The sequence below is a fragment of the Buteo buteo genome, chromosome 7 (assembly GCF_964188355.1).
Source record: "Buteo buteo chromosome 7, bButBut1.hap1.1, whole genome shotgun sequence".
In the NCBI taxonomy this organism is placed as follows: Eukaryota; Metazoa; Chordata; class Aves; order Accipitriformes; family Accipitridae; genus Buteo; species Buteo buteo.
In genome coordinates this window covers 4,666,403-4,689,080 of record NC_134177.1, presented here as the reverse complement: position 1 = coordinate 4,689,080, position 22,678 = coordinate 4,666,403, and the positions used below count along the sequence as shown (strand labels likewise).

General features: G+C 39.7%; 1 protein-coding gene across 4 annotated transcripts in view; it reads left to right on the top strand.

The window, feature by feature from the left end:
* BCHE (butyrylcholinesterase) overlaps window positions 1-22,678 on the top strand; it is a 62,858-nt gene that overhangs the window by 2,888 nt on the left and 37,292 nt on the right. For all 4 annotated transcript variants that reach the window (XM_075031345.1, XM_075031344.1, XM_075031343.1 and 1 more), the window contains exon 2: window positions 2,673-4,194. In XM_075031345.1, coding sequence (XP_074887446.1) covers window positions 2,678-4,194 — 1,517 coding nt within the window. In that variant the 5' untranslated portion in view covers window positions 2,673-2,677. The remainder of the gene's footprint in view (window positions 1-2,672; window positions 4,195-22,678) is intronic.

Here is a 22,678-nt window from a genome sequence, read left to right as displayed (position 1 = left end):
GTAATAATCAAGTAACGTTTGTTTTGCTCAGTATGCTTTATGTTGTTGAGTTTGTTTTAATGCAGCATTAAGAACCTTATTAAATGCAATATTTGCCATACATTCAAGGTGTAATAATAATTCTCTATCACTTGCTACTTTTGTTAATATTAGCAGAGTAACTTGAGACTAGACATGTTCTCTCATTCAGTAGTACAAAATTTCTGTGTACAAAATTTTTCAAGCTTGATCTATTTCGAACTTTCTCTTTAAAATGCCACCTGCTCTTTTGCAGAGCCAGTTAAAAAGGTACAGATTTGAATTTCTTGTTAGTTTTTTTCTTCCTAGAATTCTTGTCTAAAACTTCGTAGGGTCAAATGTTGTGCCTCTGTGTTTTACAATACTACAGTATTTCCTCCTGTCCCATTCCTTTGTAATTAAGAGGAGAGTGCAGAGGGGAATTAATTTTAATTACTGTTTAGACAATAAAAGCTTTAGGAACATTAACATCTCTTGCTTTTCTTAGTGTCATTTTCTCTTCTTCATAGTGACAATGTTTGAAATCTCTTACTATTTCCAGCTTGTTGTTGTGGTTCGGTCCTGTGTGGCATGTTAGAAGTGAATGTGTAAAAAAAGAGAGTGTCAGTGAAACAGCAGAGTTACAGAAAGTGCTCCTCCCATCTCACAGTGCTGTGCATTGGGTACACACATACCCAACTAGATCCCTACTATTTGCATTTCTCACAGCCACCCCAGTTGCCTTGGTTGACTGCGAGATAGGGTGAAAGAGTTTAGCCCTGAGCTAATCTTCACAACCCTTTTCTCACCCAGGTCTTAAAAGATTTTATTACAGGAATGAATGGAAAAAAAAAAAAAATGACTGGCACATAAAGAGGGGAGTTAAATGGCACTAAATGATGTGAGCCTCCTGTGTGGGTACCGCGGGCTGCTGGAGCAAGCATCTGCTTACCCAAACTCCTCGGGAGCTGCTGGACCTCATGTGTCATCCAGAGTGACTACTCACACCTCTAAAGTTTAACATACATGGGGGCATTTGCAGGTTTCTGTAAGTTTAGCATACATGGGGGCATTTGCAGGTTTCTGTAAGTCAAGCTGGAGGCTAGGTAGAGTGTTAGACCAACACTGAAGTCTATTGCCCCCATTCACTTTTTAAAAAAATTAAAAGACAAAAGCATAAATGTTTATGTTTTCTAAAATTTATCTATTTTCTATCTGTTTAGATGAATGCTAAAAACATTGTCTCTGAAGATTCTTCCTTGCTCCTCTGATGCTATCTCCAAGTTAGGAACCTCTGCGCAAAATCTTCCTTCCCCGCCCCCTGCCTCCATTTTATTAATTAATTTCCAAGAATACGCAAACAAGCAGGAGGAGCTCAGATTAGGCCACAGCTGTACTTTCCACAGAAATTAGCTTCATTCCTTTCAAGGACACAAGTGCTCCTCATTAACAAAGAATGGCCTGTTTAAAGTGGCAGGACAGAGTACACTATGTACGGCAGGGCAAAGAGCAAAAATAGAAGGAAGCTTTGTTGAGCATTTTCAAATATTTAAGCCATAGAAATGGGTTTATGCAAATAGTCTTCTTCTGACTTTTCACTTTCCAGGGGAAGATACTGGGGGTTTCATAGCATTTGAAAAAGTTGGGGTAAATAGGACTACTAGTATGCTTAAATGTGGTACATAATTAGCATGTATAGCCTTAGTTTTAAGATCATATTAATTATGAAAAGTTCTCAGGAAACAAAGACCAGGACATACTTAAATTATTAGGCACCACCTACATCTATTAAAAAATCCTTGGCTTTTTAACATTTTAATGTTCATTCTAAGTAGTAGAAGTATGACTACTTCTCATGACTATGGTGGTTGTAAACTTGGTTAAGTTGCTTTAGAGAAAAAAGATCTTGAAAGAAATGCTTCATTTAGGTCTTGGTGTACCTCTGTATGCAGTCACTTCAGAGGTCCTTCATGGACTTGATTTGTTAAAACACCTTCAGATCTTAAGACTTATGAGCAGGACAGTGAAATCAGCCAGTGCTTTGAGTTCATACCAATGCCATCTCAATGGCTTGCTTCAGCCCAGGCATCTACTGTGACAAAAGCATGTAGTTCAGAACTTCTGTAGACCTGGAAATCCTTGGATTAAAACTTGCCTTCAAGCTCCAGTGTTCACAGGATGCATGTTTATGTGTGGAAAAATCTGTGCCTAGTGATGTTTGTTATCACTCTTTATTGATTTGAGAACATGAATTGCCAAAGTAACCTCTAACAGAATAACGGCTAGTCGGGCATGGCATTTTCCATCACAGATCATAAAACGTCCTGTTCATCGTGCCAGTGGAAATGCAGGTGGTTAAGTCATCTGCTAACTGAAGTAGTCCGAGTCTGCTCATATGACTTTACCTCCCCTGGTCTGGCTTCTTCAGTTCTATGTTTTTTTAGTGACAGAGTTTTTCTGAAGCACTGTACCAAATACTAAGTACTAAACACAGTCTTTGCAACACAACTAACTAACAAGAACTTACGGTTAAAGACTGCGGAGTGTTGTGCAGCAGCACCATCTTATTTGTAATGCCCTTGGGATGACCTACACCCTCTTTGAATAAACTGTTTTGGCTCTGGTACTAAAACATTGCAATACTAATTCTGAATTTCTTTTTTCCTGTGTTTCAGGTATCATGATTTGGACAAGTGGCACAAGTCTCTATACCAGATCTCTTATGTGGCTTCTTCTCCTGTATATGTTCATCAGGAAGGTAATGCCTGAAGATAACATCATTACAACCAAGAAGGGCAGAGTTAGAGGGACGAACCTACAGGTACTGGGGGGAACTGTGACAGCCTTCCTTGGAATACCTTATGGACAGCCACCCATTGGTAGACTGAGATTTCAAAAACCAGAACCTCGTGAGAAGTGGTCAGATGTCTGGGATGCCACAAAACATGCAAACTCTTGCTACCAGCTTATAGATACAACTTACCCGGGATTTCCTGGATCAGAGATGTGGAATCCAAAAACTAACCTAAGTGAAGACTGTTTATACCTTAATGTATGGATTCCTTCTCCCAAACCCAAGAATGCAACTGTCATGGTGTGGATATATGGTGGTGGCTTTGAGACTGGGTCAACCTCCCTACCGGTCTATGATGGCAAGTTTTTGGCCAGGGTGGAAAGAGTCATTGTAGTTTCCATGAACTACCGGACTGGTGCATTGGGATTTTTGGCTTTGCCAGGAAACCAGGAAGCTCCTGGAAATGCAGGTTTATTTGATCAAAGATTGGCACTTCAGTGGATCCAGGAGAACATAGCAGCATTTGGAGGCAATCCAAAAAGTGTGACTATATTCGGAGAGAGTGCTGGCTCGGCTTCTGTCAGCTACCATATCCTTTCTCCTAAAAGCCATCCTTTATTCACAAGAGCCATCATGCAAAGTGGATCTGCAAATGCCCCCTGGGCTGCAATAACAGCATCTGAAGCCAGAAACAGAACAGAGGCTTTAGCTAAACAACTCCAGTGTCCCACCAGCAATGAGACAGAGCTAATTCTCTGCCTCCAAGACAAGGACCCAAAGGATATACTGGAGAATGAAAAATTTGTTGTAACATATGAGTCTCTTTTACAAATATATTTCTGTCCAACTGTGGATGGAGATTTTCTTGCAGACATGCCAGAAAAGTTGATTGAGAATGGCCTTTTCAAACACACACAGATCTTAGTTGGTGTTAATAAAGATGAAGGATCAGCATTTCTAGCATATGGAGTCCCTGGCTTAAGCAAGGATGGTGATGGCTTGATCAATAAAACAGAATTTGAAGCAGCTTTAACTCAGTCCTTCCCAGAAGCAAGCCAACTTGCAATAGAATCGATCATTTTTCAGTACACAGATTGGGAAAATGAGCAAAAGCCAGAACATTACCGTGATGCCATGGATGATGTTGTTGGCGACTACAATATAATATGTCCTGCAATGGAGTTCACCAAAAAATTTGCACAACTAGGACACAACGCGTTCTTTTATTTCTTTGAACATCGATCCTCAAAGCTGCCTTGGCCAGAATGGATGGGAGTAATGCACGGTTATGAGATCGAATTTGTGTTCGGATTGCCCCTAGAAAGAAGAGTGAATTACACCAAAGCTGAAGAAATCTTAAGCCGGTCCATGTTGAGATACTGGGCAACTTTTGCGAAAACTGGGTAAGTTTACAGTGGAAGTTTGTTTGATTGGTCAGATGCTTGTTGTTTCACAGGCGGAAAAAGCTTAACTGTTTTGGTGGTGATTTGAAGCCTGATGAGAATGATGAGGAAGGATTAATTGTTCAGCTATCCAGAATTCCTATTTTAGTTCTGATAAAAACACAGTCATTGTCAAATAAACTGTTGATGAATAGCTCACTGTATAGGATGAGCTTAAGAAAACAATGTACATCCACCCATAAAAGCAAATGCAAAACATTTTTTTGCCATGGCAGCAGTTGTTACAAAGGCAGGTAATGGTTTCAAGTTTTAGAAACAAAATATTTCAAATTCTGGGAAAGACTTCCACCAGTAGACGTAGGAGCAAAAAGCCCAATTTCCTTTAAGATGTAATTTGCTCAGAACATGCAGGTGTGTAATATGGAGGTATATTATGTTCACATGATGAAGTGATTGGGATTGCAGGATGTTCTTTTCAGAAAGCCTATTCCATGTGTACTGTAAGTATAATCCTGGGTTTCACTGAAGCCGATGACAAATCCCTTGCTATTTCCATTAGACTCATCTTTAAGTGAAATATGTCCTAGCCTGTATAAGAAGCAAATAAGCATATTTCATTTGGATGTTTGAAATGGATTAAATACAACCCCTCATTCAGTCTATTTAGCTGGTGTCCAAGAGAAGTGATAGAGCCCTTGCTCTGCTCGGCAGGGCTATGGGGCTGTCAGTGCAATTTTCTGTTTGAAATGAAAACATTTCGGTGTGGTAAGAAAAACAGCCACTACTACAGTCATGTACGATTACTCTCAAGGCTGCAAGCCTGATGGGATAGGGAGGTGTCTTGTCTTCTCAGAAGCTTGGTCTGTGCTCTCTCCTGAGAAAATTATACACATAAAAATCTGTGCCTATGAGAATGTACAACCAAACACTTAATTCACACTTTAAAAATGTTTAATTAACTTAAATTTTAAAATCCTGCATTAATTTAACTTCCATGGTGGACTTTTCCTTTGATTTGTTAAGGATATTTTGACTTGTAAAGGCTGAAATCAACTTTGGAACAGGATCTAATTATTTTTCTTAATAGATTAGAAATCAGAGGAGACCGCTGTGCTCAGTCCATATAAGTTGTACATAAACCAAAACAAGGTTAGGACTTAACCATTTCCAGTGATGAAAAATCCAGAACAAATGTTGGTAGGTTGTTCTACAGCTTAATTGCACTTAAAACAGTTACAGTTATAAAAGGAAGTTTTGTGTCTGGTCTGAATTTGCCTATTCTACATTTTCCAGGTGCTATGTTTTGTTTGACAATTTCTAAGCTTTATATTATGATTTGTGTTCCATATAGAGATAATTCTAGGCTTTATTCAAACAACCCTTAATCCTTTTTCTGGCTAAATAAAACAGGTTATGCTCTTGAGGTTTTCACTATAATGCTTTTTTTTTCCAAGTCTTTAAATAATAACTATGCATCTTCTTTAAAACTGTGATTCATCAACACCTTGTTGGAACTTTCCTTAATGGAATTAAAGACTGTCATCCCCAAAGAGTCCTAATTACAGCTGTCATCCATCCCCTCTAGTTCAATCTGATATTCCCCTGTTTACTCATCCAAGGAAAGCACTACTTGCTTTGACCGTGGCGTTAGGGTAGGAGCTGCCGTGTGCCTGCCCGTGGGCAGCGGCTCTGTAACCTGCCCCAATCCCACGGTCCCAGCTTTGTGCGGTGGTTCTGCTTCGGCTCGGAAAGATGCTGCGCTTGGTGGCTGGCACCAACCTGCAGGCAGCCCGGCTGCTGCCCGCGCCCTGCGTCGTCCCTTCAGGCTACGCTCCGAGGTGAACCAACAGCTTTTTTTTATGTGCATCCTTTTTTTAACAGATTTGCTTATCCATAGGTGGGATTGATTGTTTGCCTTGATACGTAGGAATATTAATTATGTTAACAAGTTCTATCCCCTTTATACATTGGAGCCTGTAGTATTTTTTTTTACCATAACTGATGAACATATTAAAACTCAGAAAATTACTATACAGATAGCTATACTCATCACTGCACAATGTTTTAATACAGGTTTTATTCTTGTAAAATTTAATCTAAAATTTAATCTATGAGCTCTTCCTGCTTCCCTCTTTACTTGGAGCCTGATGACACCACTCCACATGAATTTGGTGGGAAAGACTGTAGCACCGAGAAAAGCATTCCACAGGGGTGTACGTTCTGGAATTGAGCTGTGCGGTTGATTCATCAATGCCAAAAATGCATCTGATTGATAGACTCCCAAGATGAAGGCTGCACAATGAGGCCAGGTAGAGCTTGGTAACAATTCCTGCATCATGAAGACATGCTATGACAACATTGCTTTGAAGCTGGTGTCGTTAGGCCCTTAATGGACAGCAAACGGAGTGAAGGCTCCTTATTACGCACTACAGCTTTACAATCTGCCCTACAGGAGTTTGCAGTCAGGATCTTATACCAGAGATAACGGATCTTTCCATTAAACAGAACTATTTCTCAGTAGGAAAAGAGAAATTCAGGTCTATATTAGATTTTGCAGAACAATATTTACATTTCTGTGAACTATTGGTTTCCACTGGATTATATATGTATATTTAATTTTTATGTATACATGTATATAATTTTTATGTGTGTGTATATATTGAAAAATCTCAATAACCTGCTGTGCAAAATAGAATACACTGTCCCTGTCACTGTAGCTAGCTAAAATTAGACAACATAAGGTATGTTCAGGTTTAAGTTTATAGAAGACAGTCCTGTCATCTAGTCTTATTATCATTTGCACTATAATTAGATTAGCCTACAGATTGAATTTCAGGTGGTTTCCACAGCAAACAGCAAATAATCCCTTCCTCTGCTTCCACCGCAAGTATCAAAAACATCACTATTATTGTAAGCAATACAATCACGCGATTTATGTACCAGTAAAAGATCAGATCAGTATTAACCCATCGTGTGACACTTTCTCATCGTCCACAACACAGACCCCTAAGGCTCTGTAACACATTATTCATAGCGTACAATGAGTGGGGAAATAATTAAAGTTGTTAATAATTCCAAAAGCAATAGGTGATTCTTGTTTTCCTGGCACCTTTGAGCACAGAGTAAACATTTATAAAGAACCAGGAAAGCCCCGTTTGACATGAAGTTTATAGTAAACTCCGGCATAATGAAAGGGCAAACGTCTGAGGGGAAAATTACTTTACCATTGATGTCTCCAGTAGATGAGGAGAAAATCAAGCAAAAAGATGAAAATCAGAAATATTGTACAGCACAACATTTAGTGAGGGCGTTTGACCTAATATTCTAATGTGCAGAAGTACAAAAGCACAAGGGAGGGAAAAGCTGCCTGCAGAGATAAGGTAGAGTCAACAAAAGCTGAAAGAAATCAGGTTTCTCCTGGTACTTGCTGGTTGGGAGGGACCGAGCAGCAGCTCAGCTCACCACATGCAGAGCTGTTTCTCACAAGGGGTATTCAAGCCCATACTTTGACCCTAATGATCTCTGGTTTTCATTCTCACGTGAGCGCTAGGAATAAAAATGGTGATATGAAAAGTCAAAGGTATGCCCTCTAGGAGCATTTTCTGTTTCTTAGAAATATCTAATGTCACGTAAGAACAAAAGAAAAGATGTCAGGGAGAAAAAGACAAGTGATTCCTTCAAAGGATCCCAAGAGCGTATGTGAAATTCTTGATTTCTACATTTCTCAATAAACAAAAGGAGACTATCAGCCAGCCCAAAAGTTTCCCACTCAACCACCACCCCCATCAATAGCCGATGCAATTTTCCAAGTCTCTAGGCACTTCTTATTTCACATCCTTGCTAAAAATATATATCGGTGATAACTGACCATTTTTGCTGGAAAATTAACAGGGAAAAAGATTTTCTATTTTTGAATATGAATAGGGAATGGGTAGTGTAGGTGATTCAGTAGGAGATGGGAACAGATGTTTCACCTGTGAGGCTTGAAGTTAGATGCTGGTGTTATACACCAATATCTCTCTTCAGTACCCAAGAGAATAGTGTCATTTTTAGGAATCTGCCACATATTTACATGGTCTGTAACATCTGTGGAGACCCTGCTGAAACAGTCATCTTTGACAATAAGCCACTGCTTTTCAGTCATGAGATTCCCTGCAGATTCATTATCCAGAACAGGATTCGGTGGCATGGGAACCCCTGCGAACTATGGATACTGTCTCTACCTCTGTTACTGCCCGTAGGGACAGGCTGCTACCCACTGTCTGCAGTATTTACCCATATAAATAATGTTACTTCATATCACATAGTCTGAGAAGAATGAAAAAAAATAAAGCAAGTTACATTGTGGGTGTGACTGTTCAAGCAGTTAACATGGAGTAGCTTGAAGAAAGGACAGACTGGGTGGCCCGTAAGATTCCCGGTAGTGATGTTTAGGATCAGCCCTTTGGATTATTTCTAGCTAATGCTAGTCCTGATGCTCATAGATAGACTACAGGACACAGGTAAGCACCCACCATGGAGCTGTGGCTCGACAGACTGACCGTGTGGGTAACATACCCTCCAGTTATACTCTCGCAGCATCTCTTCCCCTCAAAAATATGCTTATGATTTATTTCAAGAGCAGGTCTGAGTAATGAGTGCTACAGATTATGTTAGACTCTTGCAAAGATGTGCTACACTTGGAGAAAAATGCCGTGCTCTGATTCACAGTGTTTAGAAGAGCATCACTCCAGTAATTAGTCTTGTCTTCCATGAGACATGGAGACAGTTCCTGCCCTTCCCAGCATGGCTGAAGCGCCTCTGCCCTCCAGTCCTGGGCATTCCCAGTCTCCCGGGTGTACTGGTAGCTGAAGTCTACTGGCAGCTGAACACTTGTATCTTCCAATGACCTTTTCACGTTAAAATTGGATTCAATGTATTGAGGGAGAAAGTGCATAGGTAGGAATGTCCTGGCTGAACAGTGTGAAGTCAGTCTTGAGGTGGATACTGATGTCCATTAAGGTGCAAAGAAAGATAACTATTACTAAACTGCCAATAAAATCCTAGGATTGGAAGACAAAAGCTTCCAGGTGCGCCAATTCCTTTTCTGTCACCTGAACTCCTCTGCTGTGTCATTATCACTACAATTTTTAATGCCTGAACTTTCAGTATCAAATAAGGTTGACCAAGTATCCCAGCCTTTCCTAGTGCTATTAGCATAATTCCCTAAAATACTTTCTTTTTGCATGTATTTCAGCCTTGAAAGAATAACATTGTCATCACAGCCTCAAAAGTCTCTGTTCTACCAGCCAGGGAAGAAAAAAGGTTATTACTGGTGCTGTCTGAATAAATCAAGTATAATAAAATATTAGGGTTATAGGAAAGAACAGATACCAAAATCAATCTCCTTGATTTATATTTTGATTTAAAATTCTTCCATTCACCCTGACCCAGGGTCTCCTCAGCTGATTCTTTTATTTAAGAATATCAGCAGCTGAATATCAATTAGTAGCCTTAAAATCATTTAATAAAATGCCAGACATCATCAAAATTAGGCAAGCAAAGAGAAGTGGCCAAACTGCATTCAGCAGAAAACCATGGTGTGATACCATATGGAAGGGGCTGGATCAGGCTCAGTATGGTTATGTTTGTCTATAGGTAAAGTTCTTTTTAACAATATTAAGTTAGTTTTCAGTGGCCTTCTCCTGAATGCTTTCTGGCACACTTTATTTTAAGTGATGTCCATGGTGGAAGAATTTAAATTTCTCTTTCTAAACACTTTTAAAATTCATTTCTCTGCTGCACTTTTGTTATTCTTCAGAAAGCTTTTGAAAGTAAGCAAGTGATACTAACAGGTACTATCAATCATAAGCAGCAGAATGCTCTGCTAACTCTAGTAAAAGGAAGTTTTATTTATCGTGAAAAAATATATGGCATCCCAAATAAGTGGTTGCTAGGTTATGCCTTTTGCATTACTTTATTCATCAGATTTGGTAACTGTATTCTTTAGACATGAGTGACGTAAACTGACAAGGAGACAGACAAATCAGATGAGACGAAAACTCAAACAAGAATGTAGTGGAACATACAAAGATAATATTTTTAAGGCTTTGTGAAAAATGTTTTGGATAAAAGGAAACTGGCAAAACTTGTCTCGCTGCCAGTTTTACAACCGCTGAAACAAATCTTTGCAGCTTTTTCTATAAAGTGAAGTCTTTGAAATATTTCCTCCTATGTTTTAGGGGAATTTGTGAGGCTTTGATTGTCCCACTAAAGCTCTGAAGCACTTTGCCTGGTTATTATTGCCTTTCCCTGATGTTCCACTGGTAGACATATAATAAATTTCAGTGCTTTTGTTACCAACTTATCACAACATGTTTATAGAGAGTCGTTTCAGAACTGTGAGAACAAAAACAACAGCCTCATATAGAGTCCAGACAGCAGATTGAACTGGGGACCTATATACTCTATGTATGGAAAGGAATGAATATACCAGGGAAAAAAAAGAAAATAAAAAACTCCAACCACTTTTAATTGTCTAATACTTCAGAAACTAGGAAGTTTTACATACCACTAAGCCATTTCATGGTAAGAAATTTCCTGTGGGTTGTATTTCTTCCCGAGATGAGCCCATGTTCACAGGGACAGAGGCAGGTGCCTGGTTGGAACCACTCAGCAGAGACGTGGTGCTGGTCCCCAGTGGGGCTTCAAACACACCAGAACTGTCGCTCAGTGGGACCAAGGGAGGCTTTCCCTCAGGCTGCTGCTTCTGGCACCTTGCATTTATCTAGAATAAGTCATTTTTCATCTCAACTAGTGATTTGACTGGATCAGGTCAAGAATCCAGAACAGAAGATTTCTGGGTGTGAGGTAAAAACTGAAGGAGTATAAATGAAGCATGAGAGGTTTCTAAAAATACAAAAACATACATGGAAAGGAAGGTCTTCCCTTCCCATGTTAGGGAAAAGCAAAGCTTTAATTTTGACCCAAAAGGGCACATGCATTCTCACACGCACTGTCTTTCACCGGAACCACCTCTGAGCCATGAACAATATTGTGGAAATCATAGCCGTGAACAAAAATAAGGTCAAATTTTAGGAAACTTACTCCTATTTCTTCACCTTTACTTTTGGTTTTTAGGTTCTTAAAAATGACTCGTCATCTTTCCAGGGTCCACAGGTATTGTTATATTCAGAAGCAGTAATGGAAACATCTTTTCAGTAATCTACTTGGAAATAGTGCATCATGGAAAAAATCAGTAACTAGAGACGCGCATTTGGCAGTCATCTCTCTCTTTCTGGCTTGCAAGCCGATAAGCTGTCATTGAATTTCAAAATTGAAAACAGGAGTATTTGATTCAGTCATCTTTTGAAAATAGGTCTGGGATACAAATTGTTTAGATTAGTTTAATATTATTACAAATATTACAAAATTACAAGAAGTAGTCTTGTTACTTTCCCTCTGTACAGCAAATGCAATTCCATCCATACAGTTTTTATTCTCTACAACAGATGAGTCAAACTATTATTTTCAAACATGAGATGAGAACATCTATTCAGGAAATGTCTAAATATTTTAGGATTAATTGAGTGAGACATAAAACTAAAACCTAACTATAATGCAAAGTTTTACCTTGAATATAACAGTGGCAATGCTTTCTAGAAACGGGTAAGCTCTAATACAGTCGTCAAAGGCTGCGGGATTAAAGCCACCAGTAATAATGCACTGTCCTGCGACTGAGCAAGGTGAACTCCCGTGTCTGCAGAGACATGCAAACATGCACGCACAGGCACAAGAAAAGAAATGGTAAAGTGGCTCTCTCTGAGGAGGGTTTTTGAAGAGCTATGCTGTCTTTGGCTGACCCTGTAAAAGAAAAGAGGGAAATATCTGGGATTTGGCTCTACCTATTCTCATGACAGAGCCTGTACTGGACACAGTTCCCTGCTGTGCCAAGAACCCAGCAAAGAGCCTACACTGCTACATTTTGGGGAAAGAAGAGAAATAAAGAGATACAGCTGTTCCAAGAGTTGAAATAAAATCGTGGTATGATAGCTACCTCAAATTTGGGAGTGGGAATAAGAAGCTTGGATGGAAATAGTCTAGGGTTTGATGGAAAGTACATGAGTAAGAAAGATGGGAAAACAAGACAGGGAAATGCTAACTGATGCACAATGCTAGGTGAAAAAGAAAAGACATAGAGAAGAGAGAAAGAACAAAAAGAAACGGAAAGATAAAAGAAGAAAATGTCTGAGAGGCTTGCTAACCATTTTGGGGAGCGAAAGAGTCTGTGAACAGTGAAATGAAGGAAATGCACGCGTGAACTTATGAGTTATGTGTAAGGCAAGTTCATGTATAAGAGCAAAACACTTCAGAGACAATCTAGGATCGGGGTTGCTTTCCCTATATCATAACTTTGGCAGGCATGTAAACACACGGTTGCAAAAGTCACTGTGAAATTCTAGTTAGTGTTCACCCACAGTTAATCCTCTTTTTAGGGGCACTCTTCTTCTGTGCTGCTTTTCTGCAGCTTAGTCCTTGTTTAATCATCAAAAGGCAGAAATTGAAGTTTAAAGGTCGGCAAACCCCATTTTTCTGGGTGGTTCTGGAACACTAATCTGAAGTCCTACTGAGAAATTTCACACGAGGAACGGAAACCTTTCGGTACGCATTTTAATTTACTCCCCAATGCAAGAGATTGGCTTGTTTCAGGGAAGTGGCAAAGGGGAGAAGAGAGGAAATGAGGAGCAGCAGAGGTTACCTAACACCATATTTTTGAAGGTAGCTCAATATGGTGTTTAATTTTTTTTTCAATCAGCTGCAAGAGAAGTCAGTTGTGGGTAAATGTAGTTAGCAATTTAGTCACAGGATTTGTGAGATTCTGCCCCCACAAATGTAGAAGCTGCATAAGTAGAAATCAGGCATTTCATGCTTCCAGTTAGTGATGTTACACAATTATATGCTAGTGCAGATGTAAAATTAAAAGCTGCCATCGTCTGCTTTCTCAGACATCTCTGGCCGCCATCTGTGTTCTCTACCTTTCCTTGAGGGAACATAAGACACTTCCTAATTTCATAAAATACAAACTCTAGAGTGTTGCCTCAAATTTACACCAGAGAGATCCTTTTTCTACTGGAACTGCTGTTCAAATACTGTGGTTTTTATTTTAACTAATGAAGTTTTAAATATCTGCCTCTTGTGAATGTTATTCACCATGGTGTTCTCAAGGAGTAGCCTCCAAGTGAATTTTCTATACAACTGGATATGCTTAGAGGTTTAACAGTTGTTTTTTCCTAGTTATGTAGTCTGCATACTATAATTTCCACAAAAGCCCTCTCAGTTTTGAAAGAGAAGGACTTTGAATAGGCTCAGATATCCTCTCCTCTTTACATACTATTTCTTCTCGAGAGCATGCCTTTCATGACTCTCAGTCCAAATGTTGGTAGTTGGAGATCTCCCTCTTGGTGTAGTTCAAATCAGACTCAGAGGATGTTATAATGCTGGGACGTATTTGAATGTGTTTATCAAAGAAAGTTACATGTAACTTCCACTTGTAAATGTCAAACCTACAATGAGTTTATAACAGAGATAAGAAAAGACTATTTTTTTATTATTATCTATTTTTAAATATCTTTTTTGGGGGGGTTATGAACATTATAGCTTCTCATTTACACTTCCCATAATGAAGTATCAGTGGTTTCAGATGAAGTAATAACTCATATACATGCTACTGAAAGCTACCTAATGGTTTCATTTCTAGGACTGCTCAAGTTGACCTAGATTACCTGGTAGCTGAAGTTTGTGACTCATGCTTTTCCTACCATTCACAGAAATAAAACAGTGGCAGTAATGGAAAATATCAAGAAAAATGCTACTGTGATCAAGTCCATCAGGACACAATGAATCTGGATGATTTTATTTGGTGCAGGGCTATGTAGAGCATCCATCTTGAAAAGAAATCATGATTAGGGCAACTACAATTGAAAACAATTCTTAAATACTATATTCTAGTATAGAATCTACTATACAGTCTGTACTGAAAATTTGGTCTCTAGAGATAAGAAAAGCATTGAATCCATTTATCTAACAATTTCTGAGTGTCTGGGATGAACTCTATTAATGGAAGAGAAAGCAAGAGATGGAAACAACAGTCATATAAACATGAGTACAGTATTCACTCTTTCTCACAACCAACTGGGCTGACAAATTTTACCAAAGCCACTGAGAATTTAAAACACAGTATTAATAGTACCATGGCAATGAAAACATTTTTCTCTCCCTTTACACACTCTCTTTAGGTTTGTCCCAGGGAGCAATTCTGGTTAAGGTACTATGTAAGTTCGTGTTTTTCCAGGTCATGAGAAGGAGAAGCGAGGTTGTAGAGGAGATAAGACAGTTTCAGAGGATGAGTAAAAGGACAAGTGCCATGTGCCTTCCTGTCTACTTATTCTTTTACTTACCTTCTATGGAAGTTAATTCCTCCTCCAAGGTCTCAATAGAGTTCAGGACCTCCTTCCATTTCCAAATAACCCTTTTCAACCTCTACAAGTAAGACTAAAAACTATAGTTTCATTTGATTTCTTGCTGCAGCCAAGAGTGTAAAAAAAATAACAGCTTTGAAAAGTGGTCCTTGAAAGCTAAAATTGATGCCATACAAAAGGGCATAAGGATCTTACAAAATGCTTTACAGGAACATTAAAAAAAAAAAAAAGGCAAAAATATTCCTTTAGAGTAAAGAAGGACTAAGCCATAGTGTTGCCTCTCTCATGTCTATTCAAAAGTGATGTAAATACAAACTGTGAATATTCACACCAGAACCTGGAGTCCTGGAGAAGGTGTGAAATCATCATTGTGAATGCTGTCCGCAGGAGAGAAGCTTCTTTTGTAAACAGCTACAGGTATTTCTCCAGCTGGGACCTGATCCAAAGCTTTTGAAGTCAACCAATCTGTTCCATTTGTTTGGGTTTGGATCAGCCCCTAACTAGTAATGTGATTCACCTCAAAAAGTGCTGGACTGGTCTTCAAACACCATGCAAAATAATGCATCAGATGCGAGGCATGTTAAGCAGAAGGAATGTAATACGTTTGTAAACTCTTTACTGCTTTATCACAATAGATAATCCAAACATGTAAATGACTACAATTATATGTTGTAGGTATGTTATATTAGACACTTGTCACATTCAGCTTAGTGTGACTGAGCATCACACCGAGTGATGAGTATTTCTTAAAACAAGACAGGATAAAACATATTTTTGGTGGTTTAAAATTATCTCCAGATTAATGTCAAAGTGTCACCTATCTCCCTGAACTCAATTTAACTTCAAATCTTTTGTCTTCTTGAAGTCATACCATTAAGCTAAGGATTATTCACTGGTTTGGGGTTGTTTGGTTTCATTTTGGTTTTTTTTTTCTTTTCCTCTTGCCAATCACCGTTCCCACTGTGGCAGCGTCCACCATCGCAGGCTCTATCCATTTTCAGAGCCTGCTTTCTTTTCTTTGGCCAGAAATAATGGTCTGTAATGAGAAAGCTGTGAGATTCAGCATGGTCTCAGTCTCGTCTTTACACTTTCTCCAAAACTGTGCAGATCATGCATGTATTTGGGATGTACTGTCTGAGATACTGAGGGATCTGTGACTGTCAGGACTTTAGGACTGTAGTGTAGATTTGCTGAGAGGACAGGAGACATGGGTCTGATAGTCCTCAGTCAGAGGGACCCAGAGGATATTGGGACAACACTGTTCTCATTTAAATCAATGTGGACCTTCTTTATTATTTAGAGCTAAATTTAGAGAAAGGTCTGGTCACATTTAACTTTACCAGTTGCTCAGGAAAGGACATTTTAACTCGCTTTCAAGTTTCTAGGGCTAGTGACTCTTAGACAGAATGGTGGGACTGCTGTTCCAGACCTTGTATGATGATTGCGTCTCCTCATATCCTATAAAGATAGTGGAGTTTTGGGCAGGGGTTCCTGAAATAGCACCAGGCTTTGCTGGAACATTTTCACAGTAGAAGAGACCTACGTGCAGGAGCGCCAGTGTGGGCCCAGGAGGTTAGAAATACACAGCCAGGGTCTGAAGGGCTCATTAGCTCTGGCTCGGCTGACCTGGCTCGTTATTACTGCTGATACCAGAGCAGACTCCAATCCAGGAGCCAGGGATTTGAGGCACTGAGTTCCTAAATGCATTGCAAGCATGCCGAAAGAGCTAAGGCAGAACATCCTGGATCTAAATTGCTCAAATACTCTATTATTTATGGCCAATACCTTAAGATCTACCTTGTCAGTACCTTATATATAGCAGGAATTCACAAATAAGTACCAAAACATGCACAAGCAAGAATCATTCCAAATTGATCGGTGCTTCATGAGGCTGTTTTGAGCAGAACACAGTAAGACCAAAAAAGAAGCAACAGCTTGTTGCTTCATTTCCTGAAACTGATATCGGTTGCAATAGTGCATACCGTGATAATTTATAGTTTAAGACATTTAAACACGCAATTGCTGTCACCAAGCTGGAATCTGGAAGGAATATCGTGAGCTATATTTAGCCTGTGAAGGTGTAAGAAAGCCTAGCTGCAAAGGTCCTTCTCCAATTTCTGTCAGTTAAAAAGTATGCCAGCTGGATCCTACAGGTTTCTTCAAGGATCAGCAGAAGAAATAATATTTACCTACAATATAACTTGCAAAGCAGTTTCCTTTTGCTGTGGCTCAGGGGCACTTTATAGTCACTAAAGTCGCACGTGTGATTTGTGAGTGAGAACTGAGCACAACAGAATACAATGAACTTCCCGTAAACAGCTGCTTAAGAAAAGGGATTTGAAGGATTCAAATCTGCAACCTCTCTCAGACTTGTAGTCCTCAATCATATGAGTCCTTTCATTTATTACAGTGGGAATCTGAGTAAGGCTCAAATGTCACAGAATCAGGACCAATGATTTTTGCATCTTATTAAAGAACAAAGGTTTAATTACTACAGATTTCCAGAAACTGGTTACTATTTTCTTGCAAGAATTAAGTTCTTAATAAATAAGACAATGTTTTCAAACACAACCAATTTTTTTTTTTTTTTTTTTCTAAGTTCACCAGTTCTTCATAGTGCCACAGAAGTACAGGCCTGATACCTCAAGAATGCTGATGCCACAAGGCTGCATGGAAGCTTAGTGTGTGAAACAGATAATCATGGGTGCTTTCCAGTCACCCAGTATTGCACAGGCTGACAATAGCCCTGTCTGTGTTGTCACCTTTCAGTATGGCAGTTTTTAGAGCTTGGGTATTATAAATGGCACCACTCACCCTTTTCAGCTAATAGATTAGATAGCTGCTGTTTTTCCCATTAGGCTAAGAAGATGAAAACCTTAAGAGAATATTTTAAAATAAAATATTAAGTGTGGCAGTGCATTTGTACGGAGGGTCCATCAGTTCAATAGATATTGATGGTTAGTGATCAGCTGATATTAAGGAATACTCTGAAGAGCTCTATCAATTAAATAAACACTAGCAAGGTAACTTGTTATGCAGTGTCACGAATAAAGAGCAGCAATCGGTAGCAGTAGTGACATCAAAATTAATATATGTATTTGTGAAGCAATAGCATGTCAGCTTTCCAATTCACTTATTTAGGGGTGGCACTTCCCCCCCTTGCTTGTTATTCCAAATGGACCAACTCATAAACTTTGGATAATGGACAGAAAAGTACCCTTGTCATCCTGTCTTTGCTTTTGCAGTTTCTAATAACAAAAAACCTCAGAGTGTACAGTTTGATGTAAAATATTTTGGCATAATGTAAAGATTTTATCGAAGAAGTACATCAAATCATTTTAGTAGGTGGTAGACAATTAGTTGACTTGGGGAAATGTTCTGGATAACTGTCTGAATTAAAAATAAACAAATAAATAAGTTCTCTATACTGAATCTTACACAGGTGGACCCAATTGATGGTGATATTGCATCAGATGCAATCTACGCAGCAAGAGCCTCTCAGATTTATACAGCTCTCAGTCTCTGAATGGAAAGATTACACAGTAATTATAGCTTCTGGGGATGTTTTTACAGTTAACATTTTTTTTTTTTACAGGTATTACAGGTATTTCTTCGATCTTTCCCTTGCTAACTTTTCTAAGGAAAGTTTCCAGAACAAGTTCATTTTCATTGTTCCAATAGTTAGGACTGCTCCTCAGGTTAAGGACTTTGAGTCTTCAACCTCACAGCCCTCTCCGGTGTCTACTTAACAGTGAGTCATCTGAAGCTAATAGCCTGGTATGAAGAAACCAGCATTAAGCCAAATTGTTTGAGGGTTTAAGAAGATTCAACCAGTAGTTAACAGTAAAATCTGCTCTTCTTTTTAATAGGACTGGCCTGGAAAGTATCTGTTAAGCTCCCAGTCGTACCATCCAAGCAAAGCCTTACACAAACATGCACTGTCACCACACCGTCATCCCCCTGGGGACCATGCCACCACCCAAAATTGATATTAACCTGGCAGTTGTTGTGTTGTGATGAGAAAACGAACATAGGTATAAATATCATGCATCGTGGCCTTTAGAAATTATGTGAGACATCTGGATACGTTTGCCTGACTAATGCCGCAAACACTTCCCGCCCCTCTGCAGCAAGTGGTGCTCTGGAGGGCTGATGCTCCTCATCAGCTCTCCCACTAATTAGGAGCGCCCTTCTGTCCAAGTGGAAAAGAGGGAAAACAACAAAATGTTTTCTTCCGGGGCAGGGGGGGGAGGAAAAAAAACCCAAAATGTTCATCCATTTGGATTAGATAAATATATTTTGATTGGGCATGTTGTTCAGTGCCAGCATGATTAATGGTGTTCTACATGACACAACCACTAATAAAGCAATTGTAAAATTGAGATAACTTTTTAAGATACAAATCTTGTGGCCTTTCCTCAAAACATACGCTATCCCTGTTGTGCCTCCTCTGAAGTCAATGGGATCACTCGTAGGTTGAGGCATCAGCAGGAAGGACACAGGCTTCGGCCGTACCGCAGAAAGAAGCACAAAAGGCTGGCATAGCCCAGCCCTTGGAGGAGCAAAGAGTTGGAGGGCAAAGCTTTGATGGGGACCCTTCACATGATGATGTTACTCAGGAGCCTTTACCATCCTATCATTTTTTAAACCTACCTGTAGTTTCATTAAAGCAAGCAGGCATGTTTACTTGTGGTGCAGTGACAGTTTAGTCTGTGCTATCAGTTATTAGTTTGGTATCTTTGTTTCTGTTGTAAACGACATAACTCCACTTCCAACCCCTTACTCGCCAAGATCAACTGTTAATACTATAGCCCAGTTGATGCTTTCTCATCCTTTTGTTCATTTTTCCTTAATCTTGGATTTCTCTGCCCCGTGCTATCTTACTCCCTTTCACCTGGCAGAAAACGTAGACAGGACACAACACAACCCAAATTTACAATGCCACAGAAAAAGCAGTTCATCACGTATTTCTACAATCACAAACTCAAAGCACGTTGATAACTACATTCACTCCTCTCGGGTTTTATACCTGTGCTGGGCTGCTGCACGAGTGTTTGCAGGGCTGCAAACCACACCGTGCTGCTGGTAGCCTTCGCGTGGCTGCTCCGAAGCCACCTCGGGGACAACTGCATGAGCTTCAGCAGTTCCCTTTCTTTGCAGCATAGACACACGCAGAACCGTCCCTCGCTGCCAGAGCTACCCCTGGGGTGAAACTTTTACAGCACAGACACACACAGAACCATCCCTCACTTCCAGAGCTACCCCTGGGGTGAAACATCTACAGCATGCTTCTTATTTGATGCCGAGCTGACTATTTCCATAATTCTTAAAGGCTTTGTAATGCAACTGTAGAAAATGTGCAAGAGACGGGTTATTGTTGCTGTTGCATTCGCTCTGAGGCTGTTCCCCCTCTCCTTATCTTGTGCCCATGGTAACACACTGTAAAATGCCATCCCGTGAAAAACAGCTGATTGCCAGTACTGCCTGACAGCTACAAGGAATCATGAAAGCTAATAAAAATGATTCACATTCACTCTCTCCTCCCTTTAAACCAGCTGTTTAAAGGAAAAGAGGGCCAAATTGAAAATGAGCATCAGCGGTTACAACCCTGGGTGAAGTCAATAAAGTTGCACCTAGGAGGAACAGCTCTCCATTTGATTTCAATTCTTACTGCACAGGGGAAGCAGAGGGTGCAGCGGCATTATCATAACTTTTCATTAATCTCAGTGGGCAACCCGTTCAGCTAACGAGACCCATGCCAGGAGAACGCCAGCCTGGCGATAACCCGCAGAAGGCAGCGAGGAAGAAATTGCCTTACTGCGTACTTCGTGTCTGTGACTTGGTGGGGTTGCTGCTACCCTGACGAGAGCAGGAGGGAGGAAGGCTGTGCACTGAGACGCCACCTTCCCGCTGCTCCGCGCAACTGGGAGCAATGGGAAACCCTCTACGGGGTGAACCGTAGGCAAATGAGCTTGCCGAGCTCTTCTCGGAGCAGGTCGGAGAGAAGCCAGCTGCAACTGAAGAGACAATCAAGAGCAATAACGCACTGCTCAGGTGGAATTAGTGTATGCTTCCTCTCAGGGAGCAATATCTCTATGAACAGCTCCAGCCAGGCAGAACAAATGTTTGTCTGTCTGGAGGAAGGGGCTACCAGGGACTGGAGGTAAAATTGTGTTTCAGCCGGTGGAATCTCTCAGTGAGTTTGGGTTAGTACAATCCATCTGTGTTAGGCAGCTAAAATGATGTGGCTTTTGTTTTTCTTTTCCTCTAGAGAAACACACAACATGTTAACCTGATCCATTTACAAAGAGAGCAGCTAAATAGGAACATAGTGAAAGCTTGGGACAATCTAAGCTGGCATGTGGTACAGTTAGTGTTTACAACGCTCATTAGGAAAGTAAATGATGCCTAAAACCATTTTCAGGAGACATATCAGAGAAAGTTTTTCTTTGTGGACTATATCAAAATATGACTTAACAGTGCAAAAGAACCTCCCTGTTAAATGGTGATACTACAGAGAGTGAAAACTATTCAGACCTCACTCACAAAAATAAAGTGAATATTTTACAGGTACTTTATATCATGAATGCTTACTACAAAAACCAGTTAGAAAATGAATGACTTTTTTTGTGTATGTGTATGATAAACTATCTGTAAAAGTAACGCTATGTGAATATTAATAAATATGCAGTGAACTAGTATCATATTTCAGGCTATATCAGTCATATTCATGAGAATAGTAATGTAAGTATGTTTATTATGATTAACAGAACTGTGTTCAGGTTGTTGCATTTTCCACCTGAATCAAATTAACTTTCTTTCTAAAGTTGTTGAAGATGAACATTGAATATACAGAAATGATCAGTGAAGAAGCTCCTCCAAAACCCTCTTCACTCCTATGTCAAATCTAGTATGCTTACTATAAATGAGACTTGAGAATTAAATGTTATTGCCGGTTTTGGACATACAATACCCAAAGGGGGAAGAACCTGATCTTAGTAACAACGAGTAATACCAAGCAACTTCCACCGAGCACAAGATTAAATAAGGCTCATGAACTTCAATGAGAGCACATACATGTATAGAGGTAGAACACGAAAGCAGCTTTACTGGAGATTGAGCCCACAAAGATACTCTGTTTCCGAGTTAACGAGAAAATAAGTTTGGCCGCCTTGAAGACATGCCTTAATGAAATAATTAACTATAAATGAGCTGTTGTACCACTATCAGGGAATAGCAAGAGTCCAGCCTATAACTTTAGGGCATATGCAAATTAAAAAATAGCTGAAATAATGAAATAAAATTCTGTTTACACCAAAGTTTAAACACAGGTGGTTTGTTTGGTATTTTGGTTTGGTGTGTTTCCCCCCCCCCCCCCCCCCCCTTGCATTTCTCCTCTGGGAGCAATTCAAATAATTGTACTTCTTAATCGCCACAGGACTTGTTCCTGCAAACATTAAAAAGTGTGTAGAAAAGGAGGTAGCTTCCTTCTAAAATATTCCGTGAAGCAGTTCACTTTTTCTCCAAACAAAATGGAGGTCTTCCCTGACTAGAGCTTATAGATATGGAGAGAGGTCTAAGAAGGGTGATTAGAATTTGACAAGGTAGATGCACAAGATAAAGGTCCGTCCTGAAGATGTGTGGCCCAAGCCCTTTCAGGACATGCCTTTGGGCCCCACTGACAGCACCGAGGTGGGCAAAACTGGAATCTGCTGAAGAAGACACGACTGAGTAATACTAGAAAATGAAAGAACAGACAAAAGATGATAGGATGGAGGTTTCCATGGAAATTTTGAACTTTGTTTCAGTAGAAGCCAGTTCCTACAATCTATCAGCAAAGATTGTCCATCCAAACATAGATGGACAGAGACAAGGTTGTGCAGTGTATTGGATTCCCTTCTGTTCAGTAAAGATATTCTCACAATGCTTTTAATTTTGTCTATGAATATTATTGAACTTTGAGTTTGGTGCAAAGAACAGGGAATCTTACAGCTTATTCTGGGCACTGCAATTCTCATCATGAAGTT